At 44.9% G+C, this 14,868-nt stretch overlaps 1 protein-coding gene across 2 annotated transcripts in view; it reads right to left on the bottom strand.

The window, feature by feature from the left end:
* Positions 1 to 14,868, bottom strand: part of INPP5A (inositol polyphosphate-5-phosphatase A) — a 254,812-nt gene that overhangs the window by 190,633 nt on the left and 49,311 nt on the right. For both annotated transcript variants that reach the window (XM_075107881.1, XM_075107879.1), the window contains exon 2: positions 3,511 to 3,552. In XM_075107881.1, coding sequence (XP_074963982.1) covers positions 3,511 to 3,552 — 42 coding nt within the window. The remainder of the gene's footprint in view (positions 1 to 3,510; positions 3,553 to 14,868) is intronic.

Below are 14,868 nucleotides of genomic sequence, written 5' to 3'. Positions count from 1 at the left end.
GGAGGAGAGCTGACTTTTGTTTCTTTCTCCTTCATACATTACTTTAAAATATGTTGATTTTAAAGTTAACATTGAAATCCTTAGAAGAGAAGGAACATGGCGTTCCTCAATCGTTTGGTGAATGTTTTTTATAATACAGTGTTTTAATTAAATTATGTACTTCGATCAGTTTATTAAGCATTCACAGATACATGGATAGATCTCTCGTTCCTAGAACATCTCGCTACTAGAGCACTACCAGAGATAGAATCACAGATGCTGACTCTCTTTTATTGCTTCCTTTTTGCAACAGCTGGCTGCCTTTAAGCCTTCTTATTTATCTACATGCAATGAGAATACAATACCTACAGCTTGTATCATAAGGAAAAGTGTTATGAAGCCCCAGAATGAACGCCACGTATTCACCCATCGGATCAAACAAAGAGCAGGGCAGTGAGGGGGAAAAGCTTCACTATGAATTCAGCAATGGGATAAAACAAGTTTCTGAGACCCAGGCCACTCTCCTCGTAGGAGCCTGCTGTCAGCGGCGCGTCAAGGGCGCCGTCTATTCCAGTGCTACATGACATGTGTGGGAAAGGCTCCACCACCACCTCTGGGGAGCACGCCTAAAGCCAATACCTATAAATATCTGCAACCGAGTTCAGCTGAACTCTTACTTCATCTTCTTTTAGTTTTCTTTGGGGGAAAAGTGCCAACTAATAGTGAACTGGTAGAAAGTTACCCAGTATTTGACAGTTAAATCCATTTTAAGCTACCAAGTCAGATGTCACCCACAACACAGGCTCCACTTTTAAAAGACTGGAGACTGAGGAATCCAAGGAAAACGGATCAGACAAAACAACATCCCTCAGCTGCATCAACTATTGTCAACAAAAGTGATCAAGTAGCATGCTATACTTTATGGGCTGCTACACTGTAAGCTGTCATTAAAAACAGCCCTGAAAGTTTATTTAAAATATTTTTTCCTGTTTGTATTTCCTGGACAAACTGTTTAATTTAACAGCATTAGATCTTCCACATTTTTCATGTTAATAATGTAGGATATTTGTAGATCAATGGCAGAAGTTTAAAAATTTTGCCATGTGACATCTGCATGTATTTTAGTCCTCCATATGCTACCACAGTCTCAGAAACGCATACAGCATATAGTCAGTGATGACACATAAATGAAGTGACTTGTATTTACCTATCACAGCAATTAAAATAACGTATTTTAATTTACTAAACTTAAAAACAAGCCCCCAAAATACTCCTTCATTGTTATGTTCTTTGACATCACTCAAAGACATGTTTCCATGATGGGGTTTAATTTCTAGAAACGTTTTAAACTCGGAGTGGTAATTGTGCTTCCTTTTTTGTGGAGATTATTTTGAATGCTTACAAAAGGACTTCATCCTCAGAAGTTATGCAAACTGTATTGACACAACTACATATGCAAATTGAATTCCTCAGAAGAATGGAAAAAATTGTGGTCTGCGGTTTATCTGGGTTTCGAGTTTACGAAGATGTATGAAGAGTCATTTTCCAGTACTTCTGATGAACTTCAATTTGCAAAGGTTTTCAGCAAAGCATGCAGAATACAAATAAAAGAAATAAATCTGAAGCTGTACGTTTGCTAGGTTGCTACGAAGCCTAGTGTCAGGACTGTGCTGTGCTACTTTTGGCACCAGCATATTAGTCTCTTCCCTAAGGAGCTTTTTATAAAGTTTTATTCTGCTTCCTACTGCGTTTGTGAACACGACGAAGAGTCATCCCGCGGCACAGGCTGAAGAGAGGAAGAAGGGTTCAAGGCTACTGAAGGGCCCTGTTCCTCAGCACGCTGAGGGCTGCCTCTGTTACCAGCAACCAGAAGAACTGGTGACCTCTTTTCCTCCCCACCCCCTTTCTGGTGTTTTACTTGCCAACGCAGCTTTCTCCGATCGCGGATGTGGAGGGCAGAGGCACAGGGAGGGAGGGTGGACACGGCAAGACTCCTGCAGCTGAGGGACGGTGTCAGGAGTACTTCAGCTGCGCTGCCGCTGGTCCGGACCCTGTGCCTGACTGGCGCGCGGGAGCGTTAGCGAATCGTTGTCTTCCTACACTAGGCTTCGCGTACACAGTGTTCACTGGACCAAAGACAGACCATGTCCAGTGACATGCTAGTGCTCTCTGCTCTAGGACACCAGGAGCTCATTCTTTCCCCCTCCTCTTCCTGTTTTCCACCCGCTATTCAGAGGCGTTTCTGTAGTGCTCACCCCACTTCAGCGAACAAGTGACCATGGAAGGAGTCTCCTTGATAAAGACGCATAAGTAATGTGATGCTGAAAAATACGCAGCAATCTAAAAAAAAAATTTCTATCTATTTCAATGTACTTTGTATTTTTTTTCATAGAAAGAGTCTTCCTTGAAGACGTGGAGATAGTTTAAATCAGAATTAGCTGAGAAAGCCTGCACAGCATCAGCATCACGTACATATAGCAGTAATCAATCAAGATGGAAGAGGAAAAATAAGCATTAATCTTTTGCAAAGCCAACGGTGAGGAATATAAGACTGGTTATTGCACCTCGGATTTCTGCAATTCCATTAAACTTGTCAGAAACACCTAACTGCAGTGTTTTGCAGCATTGCAATAAAGGCCATAGGCTGCACCATAACCTGACCAGATAAATAATCACAGGACATTACAAAAAAAGGCAAAAGATAAAACATTGCTAATAATTTTCTCTGTATACAGTTTCACTTTAAAACTTGAACAGCAGCCTATTATTGCTTTAACAGTTTTTATATAGGAGATGTAAAAATGAATAAAGGAATCTCAGAATGAATCAGTTCTGGCAGTCAGAGTGAAATGGCACTCACACTGCTTAGCAGGGACGTCACCTTTGTGTTCCACCAGTGCTCATCTCCTATTGCTTATTTACATGTTTCTGCATGAACTCAGCAGGTTAAACAAGTCCCTACTGCAACAACACAACGCATTAGAGTGGCTTATATGCTTGAGACAAAACAAAACAAAACCCCCCCAAAACCCACACCCAACACAGCACATGTTATAACAAGCGTTCAGTTTCAGTATTTTCACATTGCCTAAACAAGAAAACGTTCTCGAAAGAGCAGACAGCAGGGCTGATCTTTTGCAAACCAACACCAGAAATTGTTAGATTTCAATATAAATGTAAACTGGAGTTACCAATGTTTGGTTTTGGTTTTTTTTTTCCCTCTCCTTAAATTACTCAAATATGTTTCTTACTCAGGAGACTTAAGAGACCATTAACGTGCCAAACTGAAGTAATTATTACAAAATGTCAGATCTTTTTTTAGGCAGAGGATTGTCAATGAGAATAAATTATGTTTATACACTGAACTTTTATAATCATTACTTAGAAATCCAGAAAAAGGCATACTCTTTAGGATTGCTTTTTACTATAAAAGAGTTAGTGACTTCAACTTCGAAAGCAAAAGATCTTTACATTATTAAGTCAATAAGCAAATGCACATAGAATTCGATGAGAAAATAAGTTTTACCTTACCTGATAAAATTCCCGAAGCCAATTCTTCTGTAAGTTTTCTGGCTGAAAAACAAAATACAAAAAATAATTAAGAATAAAAGAAATGTATTTTTACAACACCATCCCAATACTTTTGCTTTCCTAAGTGCATTCAAGAGGGGAGTTTTTTCCACACTTAAAGAAAAAAAGTATGAACACGAGGATGTTCTTCCCCAGGCGCCAGTGGACAGACCTCTTCTTTTGTTTCCTTGTCCCCTCTTCTCAGATTTTCACTAGGAGGGTACATTTTGCATATGACTTCACGACGTTCATACGCACACAAGATTATCAAGCTATTAAATCAACAAACTTGATACATATTGAAATATGTGCTTTTAGAAGTACATATTCATTTGCTGGACATCAAAACTTTATATGAACCGCTGATAGCCAGCTCCTGCAACAAGAGCTTCAAGTTATATGGATTTACTTCTAACAAACTGGCTCAGAGGGATGACGGTGCTTTTGCAGGATGCTTGAGCACGTTAGAGCTCCTGTCAAGGACAAACTGGGAGAAGCGTTTCAAGATTGCTACGGAAGTTACGAAAACTGAAGCAGCAAAAATATGGTAAGTATGAAGTTCTGCCTTTTCAGAAAAATAGCCCACCCCAGATAAGATTATGGAGGGAGATAACCCAATTTCGCACATTAAATGTACAGCGACGAGAGAAACGTTTGTGGGGTTTTCTCTTCAACAAGAGTTCTGTATAATTTTTGCATCATAGTGGGGAATAAAAACCCAGATCAGGCTTTTCTCTCCCAGAAATAGTGGGGATGTACAGTATCCGTGGCAGGCAGCAGAATGTATTGAACTGAAAACCAGAGAGATGCCTCAACATCCTCCCTTTAGTAACAGTTACGACAGCAGTTGCCCGGAGGCAAACACGGGCATGCAACTCCTGTTCTGCTCTATTTTCCCATCAAGTGTGTTATTTTCAAAGAGCTGGATACAACTTTAAGCTTACTACTTTATATTGACTGCTTGTTTCATGAAGATTTGCCCATAGGTGGCTATAAAGATCTGTAAGTAGTAAAAGAAAATTTTTTTTTCTTTTCTACAAGTCTGTAGGCTTCCAGAACTGAATGAGTCTATGAAGTCTACGTAAGTTTTTTGAAAGCTGAGGAGAAAAAGGGCCATGTGTGTCCCATGCTATCCATCACCTCCCTTTTGCTGATCACTCCTTGACAATTCTGTATTCCAGGCATTATTGGTTAAGGTTAAGAGGGTGAAGTTTTTGCCCCTTAGGAACAATTATTTTTTCTAGCGATGAACTTTCTCAGTATTTCCTATACAAGTTATTGCTCTCGGTGTGGGGGAGCCACCGGTGCCGGGGCACGGGGCAGGCGCAAGCAAGAGCAGAGGCCCCTTGTTCTGTGCCTGAAGCCAAACAGGACAAATCTTGGCCCGAGCTCAGGGACATCTTAAATTAATAAACACACAGAACAAAACATCCATGACTCCCACCCATGCCCTTCCCCTCAGCTGAACAGCGTAACTCCAAGCCAGAGCAAGGAAGCTGCAGACACAAATAAAAACCGAAGGCAGCCAGGCAGGCAATAAAACAGTCCCTCTAAAAATGTCATCTCGTTAACTGCTTATTTAGAACTTAACTCTTTTCTTCTCATTCTGAACTTTATGAGACAACTCACTGAGTAACAGTCAGTGAGGACTGTTGCTTTTATGAACGCAGCAACAAGAAAACAAGCAAACCAGGAGCTGCTGTGATTTCAAGCTGACTTCCAACCGCAGGTTACGAAGACAGCGCAGGATTTACTGGTTTTCTTTAATCACTCTACAAAACAGATACGAACTGGGATCATGCTTTGTGTATGATCTAAACCAAAAGGCTGTGTTCAAACTACCAAGAAAGCAAGGTCTTGGGGATTGTGAAATTTCTAATTAATATTTTCTGGTAGTTATGAAAACTAGATAAGCAAGTCCTGCATTAGGCCACAAGCAGACTTCAGCAGTGCCGTGTATTTATTTTCAAAACAAAGTATGGCCTTACTCAGTAGGTAATAGGCAATTTTCATTTTAACAAAGAAACCCCAGGCACTCCTCACTTCTCTATTTTATTTATGCCAGTCAGAAGATGTCCTGGGGACCTCTTAAGTTTTAAGAGTAATCCAAAATTAACAGAAGTCAGTCATTATTGTAAAACCACTACAGAACACCAAACCCCACTGCAGCCTATATTTACAGACAGGAGCTGAATGACGGGTGACACAATACCCCAAAGAGTGCAGTCCTGAATTTGAGGCAAACACTGTCCAGAGTGCAGGACTCTTCACCAAAAGCCCTGCCTCGTTTCAGACATAGCCTTTATACGTTAAGCACAAACATGAGCTTTTTATTTAGCATGTCTTGAGATTTTCAGTTAAACCCGAGTGCAAATCTGTAAATAAGGATGGCACAGCTATTCACATCAATTTATATTAGCTATGGCTTTTTAAGGGAGAAAATTGCCACCGATCAAGAATACTTAAAGCAAGTTACTCATACTTGAGGAATCCCAGGGGAGAAAATAAAGCACAAACTTGCAGTAGTATTTAGAAACAGACCTAAGTGGTGTAAGTTCCCCCATTTGCTATACAAATAAATGAAAACATTTGAAGATTTAACAAGAAAAGAACCCAGTACATCAGAGGGAAATTGACAAGACGGCTCCAGGGCCCTCCAGCAGCTCCACACCTACCACCCCTATGGAGGGCAAGATTGTTTTTGAGAAATCAGATCAAGCATTGAAAAATTTGCCAAACTACATCCCAAGCAGTGACAGCAATCCCTCAGATGAGCAACCTATAGAGGCTCCTCACAGTGCACGGTAACCCGAGGCTTACCCAGTTCTTCTACGACTCCCAGCTCCCCCTCCCCGATGTGGCACCCAAAAGGCAATGTCTGTTACAAGGAGAAATAACGATTTCGCTCCTGAGAAGGGACAAGGGGTTACTGGATTTTGTTTCCTGTGCTCCTAGTCCTTCTGACGCCCGGAGACACTGCTTGTAGGAAGCACCAAGGGCACACAGCTAGAACTTCCAGCAATAAGACACCATCAAAATACCATCTAGCAGGGACTCATGTTGAAGCAGCAGAAGAGGCTACAGAAGTGCAAAACCAGGCGGCCCTAGCTCTTAGTGGCAGCTCTGCCACCATGGCTCCTGGAGATGAACTGGGGATACCTGAACTCTTCCCTGTTTGGTGGCCCCGCGCTCCTGTTGCCACATTTAGCTATTATGGTATGTACCAACTCATGTATTTGTGAAAAAGCAGGAGCAGCCTGCAAATAGATCCATGTGGAGGAACGCGGCTTTGGAGTTTGGGTTTTTGTTTGTTTTTAAAAAAGGGCTTTCTTTCCTTCTAATTTTTAACCCCAACAGTCACCACCTGGAAGCCGATGGCAGGTGTCCTCTGCAGAGCTGCTATGCACCTTCACCAGGGGCATCGAGAACCTCAGCTCAGGAAGAGAGGACACCATCCCACCAACAGCCTGGACAACCCGCACCTGACTCCTTGTGAGCAACATTCAACACAGCTCCATACCCTGCCAGCATAACCCGTCCTGACACCCTCTGGATTTTAAATTTGCTGGCACAGGCCAGCATTCAAAGAGCAAGAGGAAAAATTCATTCAGGTCACTAAGTAGAGGTACAACTAATTTTACAACTTTGTTTGCCTGCACATCCACTTTTAAACTAATTAACAACAGAGAACAAAGTCTCTGGGGGGAAGGCATTTATTGCAGTAATTCCAGAACTAAGCCAGGTACAACGAGATGAAGCAAATCACCAAAAGCTGCAGGACCCTCCCAACTTCCTCCTTCCCTTCTCCCCTCCTGAGCAGCACAACAAAAATACCACAGTCGCAAACTCAGGAGCGCTCACTGGGGGTGCGGGACGTTGGAGAGACTCGTCATGCCGAGGGCCGCGGGGACAGGCCCCGTCCCAGCGGGACCGGGGAGCACCGCTCGCCATCCCGCCCCGGGGACGGCAGCAGGGAGACACGGTGCTGAGCGCGGGCCTGCAGCTGCGCGCCCAGCGCCGAGGGGCCGGTTTTAAACAAGGTAATTCTGTAAAGGGTGGTTAATTGTGCCAACGCGGGTAAGAAGTGAGAGGCCGATTGATCATTACTGTTCACAGCTGAGATTTTCTGAAGTGGGTGACAGCAGGAGGCAAAAGCCCAGTGAAGTAACGGTAACAGGTGCAAAATAAAGGGGAACCAGCACTGTAAGATGCCAGTCAAGTCCCCCAGCAGGTAACTTTGGGAGATAATGTGCTACCGAGGTCGCTGGGGCAGCCAACAAGGACTCCTCTGCGCAAGGCCAGGGCCTTCGGTGAGCCCCCGAGGGTGCTGTGAGTCACCCCCTGGCCGCCCACCGCCGCGCTCCGGCTCCCCTGCCCTCCTCCAGCACGGCCACATCCTCTCCTTCTGCTTTTACCACCCTGTGGTAAAATTCTGTAATCTAGCCCTCTGCCTCAAACTCCTCCCTGGTCACCTCTGTGTAAATGAAATAATTTTAGGTTTTGAAGGACTGGAGATAACAATCAAGTGGAAAGATAATATATCTCCCTCTTATTTTTCTGTCTAAAAATAAGCACATTATATTTCATGTCTTCCAGGCTCTCTGGCCTTCTTCCCATCCTTTCTCTCCACTCTCTGTCCTTCATTAAGTTATCTCATTCTTCTTGTAATGTAACTAAAATTAATCTTTTCCTTGTCCTCTTCAGTGCTAAATCCTTTTATACCCGTCCCCTGATGGCCTGATTTCTCCCCATTCACTAATGCGAACCCAGCTTTATCACTCCTCGTTCTGGCTCCCCCCACCTCCAGGCCTGCAGAGCTGCGACGGCTCTGGGTCCTTCTCCCCTGCCCACACACCAGCCTCGGCTCACGCTCTGGGGATCTGCCAAAGAGCCACGGGCTCAAGTGACGCCAGGAAGGACAAAAAAGACGCAAGAAAAAGGTTTGGGTGCGCTTTCAGAAGCGGCCTCTCTCCTGAGAGCCAAGTGCTTTTCTCTCATGCCACCCTCCCTTGCCCTTGCAGCTCAGGGCTGCTCCACCCAGCACTTGGGGAGGACCGAGCCTGCTCACCGCACTTCATTAGAAGTATTGCCTGCTTTAAACATGGTGTGCATGAGCTAGGCAGCACAGGCTACCTCCTCCAACACCCACAAAAGCTTGAGAAGTTTGCTGTTCTTTGGGCTGTGCTGTCGTAGTTGAGCCCAGCAAATATCCCCAATGTGTTGGGGAGCACGGTCCTGGTTTCATGCCTACCATTCCATCTAACAGCACACATTTTGACTCAACAGAGCCACAAAAAGAAACCCCACCCCCCTGAAACAAGCACTGCTTCTTTCTAGACTGCAGAACCACGTGGGATCCGTGTTAAAATAACAGGACACACGTGCCGCTGCCCCCTTCAATTAAAAGCCATTTTGACCTTTTCCTGGAATTCTGAATCCCACTAAAACCGTCTCTTTTCATGCCGAGTTTCCATTTGAAGTCTATTTCTGTCACACTGGTTACTGCATTGGTCAGGCTTACAAGAAAAAGTAGTAAGCTTGTGAACACATGGATACCGCATGAGTTGGTAATATCCCAAAAACAAGCGGCTTTTCAAGATGAACATACAAGTACTCTCTCTTCTCCCCAGTGTTTCCATTTCCCACAAAATTACACCCAACAGCCAAAAGAAAGCTTTAAGCCTGTTGCAAAAATATATTCAGACAGGGAAAATGTCTTTTCAAAAAAGGAAAAAGAGAAAATATATCTAGACAGAGTAAGAAGCCTTTCATTCAAAAAGAAAAAAGCGAACTAAATGAAACCAAATTAACAGCCTGGAAAATTTCTTCTTAGCTTTATTCAGGAGGAAATGGAAGAAAGTAGATGAATTCTAGAATGCAGGTTCTATTTTATGAAGTTTATTTTTAGCTAAGAATAGGCTCATTTTTTAAGCTAAAAGAAAAAATTCTTGGCTCACTTTATGAAAACTCTAAGCTCCAAAATGAACACAGAGGAGAACCAGCTGGTTGGACTTTGCACACCAACTTGAACAGAAAGTCCAACAAACCGAATTTCTAAATGCCCAACTTAAACAGTCCTAAGAGCCCTACGTGGACTAAGGGATTCCCCAAACCCCTGAGCTCGAAAAGTTCCTTGGCATTGCGCAAGGACACACTGGCCCCACTGAGGTCAAATACTCCAAGGACGCAGTCCCAGGCAGTACCCAGAGCCTTCTTAATCTCTTCCCTTCAATCTATACTCCATTCAGAGAAAAATTTGAAATAGAGGCTATTTTCCCCTGCATTTGCTATATTTGGTTTTCTACTTTAATGAAACACAAAACCTCTAATCAAGTTCTGTCTGACCAGAGTTATCAGGCTTACTCAAAAACTGGTTTCAGGTCCATCAACACAACCATTACAGCTATTTCACTAGAATTAGATTAAAAGTTTAGATCCAAGATTGTTGATCTCCTATAGTACCTTTAGAAGTTTACTGGCAACTTCTTGACATTTATATTCAAATTGCTTTTTGAGTTAAGTCTATTTTACTTTCAAATAGACTTCTAAGTACTCCCATTGCTATGCTCTAAGTATCAGACTATACAGACAATGCTAAAGAAAACCCACATCAGATGGGTACTATTTTTGTGGCGTTTTGTACCAACTTTACATTCATAGTTGACAAACAAAAAGATGATACCCTGCATGTTATGTTCACACTATTGGTTTACCAGATTTCAAAGTCAATGTAGACAAACCAACCTGGATCAAAGAGAAAAACAAGAACTACTCATGAGTCTAAAGAAAGCTTCTAAGGAAAAGTGCAGATTCTTCCAAATACGAACTTTTACTTAAATGCTACATTTTTATTACACACATTTGCACAGACAACTTCCAAATGCAAATGCAGCGTCACTTACTTCAATGTTTATGAAAGCCCACAGCTTTCCCAAGTAGCAGTCGAATAAGAAGAGACGCCCACCCTGCTGCTGTTAAGACTCCAGAGAGAGCGACAGTCACTAAGTTCAAGAAACAAATGCATGGGAGAAGTAATATAATTAGACCAATTAACACAGTTGGGGAAAATGGGGTTTTGGACACAAGCCCTTCATTGTAAAGTTTAGGACAGTTTTACCCCTGGGCCGAGACAAGCAGTGGCTCGTTGGATACCGAATCAAGAGAAATGAAGAAATAAAGGCAGAGGGTAGTGCTTGGGGTAAACCAGCACGTTAGGGGACAGGAGGAGCGAGGCCAAAGAAGGGGCTGTTGCCCACCCTTCCTATTACACGGGCTGCTGGACTGCCCTGCCAGTGCTGAAGGAGACAGACAATGCAGAGGGTGAACACCAGGAAGTGAAGATGGTCTGTGCCTTCTGGTGGCCTGGTACATGAAGGAGAAGGGCTGAAGACTCTGCAGCCAAAGCCCTCTCCCGCTCAGGGGGGAGGGTAGCAGAATCCAAGGACAGCAGTACATTATCAGGGCAGACTAACAGACAGGCTGTCTTGGACTGATGCCCCACGGGACAGATGCCCGTGCTGGCATCAGACCTGCTGCAGTGTGGACTGGTATTTAAGGACCAGGGTCCCTGGGGCAGTGGCCTCTCAAAGAGGCACTGGAAACAACCATCATGGTCTCTCCTATTCGACCTGACCTGCACTGCTGATAGCTGAGTATTTACTCAAAAAATGCCATAAACCCCTACTTTGTTTACCTTCTTCTCTGTTGATCTCCCTTCCTGTGAGTGGGTCTAAATCAAGACACAATATATAGTGGGAATACAAAGAGAAACCAAAGCAGTTACAGCTTTCTGTGGAGTAATGCAGAAAACACGCTGCTTGCAGACTCCACAAGGAGAAACACTGCAGGAACCCAGGCAAAGCAGCTCTCTGGAGAACCCAAGATGAAGAAACAGGCCGTGTCCCAGAGCTGTGTGCTCTCTCCAGCAGAAACAGGAGGAAAACCTAAAGCCTGGGCTTCCTAACACAAAACATCAGAAGCTGAAACACTAAGCATCTCCTACCTGTTTTTGAAGGCTGTGTGATTCCAGATAATTGAAGCTATCTACAAACTACCCTGTACACGAGACATCACCACCTCTTGAAACAACAGAAACCATGTGTACCTAGACTGTAAGCAACACAAAAGGCAGGCCTTCCCACCCAGGGACGGCACATCCAAACCCAGTAGTGCTCTCTCTTAAACATAGGAAATGTACCTAAAACAGTAACAGCAAAGGGTAACATTAAAGAGTAAACAAACTATCCTGGCCACATCTTAGGAAAACATCAGGGATGATGTAACTGAACTGAATGAAAGCAACCAAGTGCCCACCTCTTCAGTGGAGCTGGAGGCAAAAATGTATTACAGCTGATACCAAGACCAGAATTAGTCTCACCTCTAACGACACGAAACAGAGCGCCTCCTTTCTTTAACTCCTAAAAAGTAATGGTTGCATGTGCTGTCAGAACTCCAATCTGGACAAGATCTTCCAAACCTTCAGGACCTCACTGACCTTGAAACCAACCTAACGCATTATGAGAAGACCCTAAAAAAACAAACAAACAAACAAAAAATCAAACAGATCCCCACAAAAGCAAGGCTAGGCGTGGACATCTCACGAGCAGCAGCTGGAACAAGCTCTAGTTCTTCAGCAGCTTCAGCTGACGAGGCTGATGCCATATTAGTGCATAAAAAAGAAAAACTTGCCACCAACACCAGACCTCAGCAACTGCATCTTGCACCACTGAAACCAACTGTGCTCTTCACTAAGAGTTTTGACAAACTTCTGGCTTCTGAACGGCCAAGACACTGACGTGACCTTAGAGGCACAAAGGCACAGCTTGACGGCAAGGCACGCAGGAAGCAGCCCTGTAAGAACCGGTCTCTGGAGCAGGGCGTACAGCACACCAGTGAGCCCCGTTACACCTATCAGAGTGCAGAAATACATCTACGTGAACAGCAAGCGGGAGAGAGACCGCAGACACCGAGTCTGTTAGACGAAGAGCAGAGGACCAACGTAAGCTTTTGGATTTCAGGGGAAGTTGCAGAGGACAACTCTGCAAAGAATGGGTTAATGCATCCACAAGCAGAGAAACTACCTGGCACCTGGAAGCAAGCCTGGAGATTTTAAACGGGCTGAGAGTCCTGACCAGGGCACTGCGCGGGGCAGGAAAGCACAGCTCAGCCCCACCGCGAACACGAACGCTGAGGAAGGGGTCGGGACAGCTGCCTTCCTGCCCGGTGCCAGAACAGCACCCGGCACAGAACATCAGGAACTGCACGACACGCGCAGCCAGCCGCGGCAGCAGCTGCCAGCTGATCGACCTCAGCATGGAAACCGTGGCCTGCGACGGCTGACGGATGCAGCCCCTTGTTGGGGCGACCCAGCCAGGCAGCCCAATAACCAGCGACCCCAGCTTCGCTCTTGGAGACAGTCACCAGACTCTGGCATTTGCAAGGAATTAACTGCAGGCAACACCTGATTGCCTGAGTGCACAATTGCACATAACGCAAGAGCATGGCACTGCACACAACTGTGGGTGTCCGCACCGTCTGCAACCGGTGGGCACTCGCACAACAGCTGAACAGAAATCTGCTGCAGAAGCAAGGCCCTAAACCCTGAACAGCTGGGGATGCCTCCAGTGTGCTGCTGCTGTGGGGGCCCTTGGGCCGGGGGCACTGCAGGGCAGAGCAGGCTCTCACAGGCAGCGCCAGCAGACGGCGCGGGATGAGGCTGAACGCAGAAAGACGGGGACTTTACCACGGAGAGGATGAACCTTCACAGAAGAAAACACAATGCAGCAACGTGAAAGCTAGTGATCTATGGTATCGCAGCAGTGTGATGGAAACAGCTGAAAGCCTAAGTCATTAGAGGGATACAGGACAGATCATAAGCACCCAGACACAGACCCTTCTGCTGTAACCTTACGACCAACAGGACTCCAGGGCTGAAGCACAACATTTGCTCTGATGCCGGAGCCCTCAGAGCAGCCATTGGGTAGCGGAGAGACACAGTGTTACGCCCGTCATCACAAGCACCGTCACTAAAACACGCCGCACAGTGCCTACATGAAACAAACCTTATTCTGGACCCAGGAGATTCAAATAAAAAATGAATTAAAACAACAAATACTTTTTGTTAAAGAAGAACATCTGTTAGCAAAAGTGTCCCCAAATTCAGGTTAATTTGGGGGTTGGGGTGTACGAAGTACAGTAGCCGATGACCTTGTGCTTTAAAGGGAGGAAGAGGAGGACGAGGAAGCAACCAAGTTACTGTGCGTCGACCACTCACCCGTCCTGACCCGACAAGAATAAAGCCTGTTCAAAAACTTCTCTAGTTTGAAAAAAGTGCATCTTTCCTACTGCTGTGCTAACGTAACTAGCGCAAAATGCCAGGCCACTCGACAGAGCCTTGCCCAACGTTTCGGCCCGCCCCGTGCAGCCCAGTGGGCTCCTCCGCCCTGGTCAAAGCTGCACCCACGCAGATGCCGCAGCTGAGGCGTGTGTCGAGGTGCACGGTGGCAGGGGGTGCTCGGCAGGCACAGAAACCGGAGAGGGTGCCCTGACAGTGCCAGGAGGGTGAACAGCAACTCCCTGCAGGGAGGGCACGACAGTGGTGGGGGGACACAACGTGACATGCTGCACACTGAAAAGATTGTGATTTTTCTTTCCTGCCCCAAAGGGCAGCTCTATCTCAGGTTGTCAGTGTGGATATTCAGGAGTCCCTCTTAAACTCCAAGGGCATAAGGGAACCAAAAGTCCAGCCAAGAATACCATTCACATAAAAAAAGCAAAGGAAAAAAAACAAGAAAAGGAAAGCACTCATTAGCAATGGAAAAAATAAAGTTTATATGGCAATATTAGAATTGGTCACCTAATTCAGTATGAACAATGCCTGCATTTAATAAAGGATTATTCAAGGGCAGTGACTAAAAGCAATCTATCATTCATATGAACAATTAAATCTCAGGAAAAAGTTTATGAATCACATATAATACACAGGTTTGTAACACAACACTTGTAACTCCCACTGCACCCAAAGCTATTGTAGCAATACAGTATCAGAGCAAACGCCAAGTACAGCCCACAGCAGAAGGTCAGCATGGTACTGGAACAGCCCTTCTGCAAGGTCTGATCCTAGCTCAACTTGTGGCAAACCATCCGTGCCATCCACGGTCTTTAAAATAAAAATTAGGAGGGAAGCCTATGATTTGTATATGCTACCACTTAGCCAGGCTCCGGTTCAGCAACTCATTTCAAACGTGTTTGTGCCCACCTCCACTGAAAGCTGAACATGCCTGAGCTGAAACACAGGCTTCAGTGCTTTGCAGAGGGGAT

This window comes from Phalacrocorax aristotelis, chromosome 12, assembly GCF_949628215.1.
Source record: "Phalacrocorax aristotelis chromosome 12, bGulAri2.1, whole genome shotgun sequence".
Taxonomy (NCBI): Eukaryota; Metazoa; Chordata; class Aves; order Suliformes; family Phalacrocoracidae; genus Phalacrocorax; species Phalacrocorax aristotelis.
This window is presented reverse-complemented; position numbering and strand designations above follow the sequence as displayed.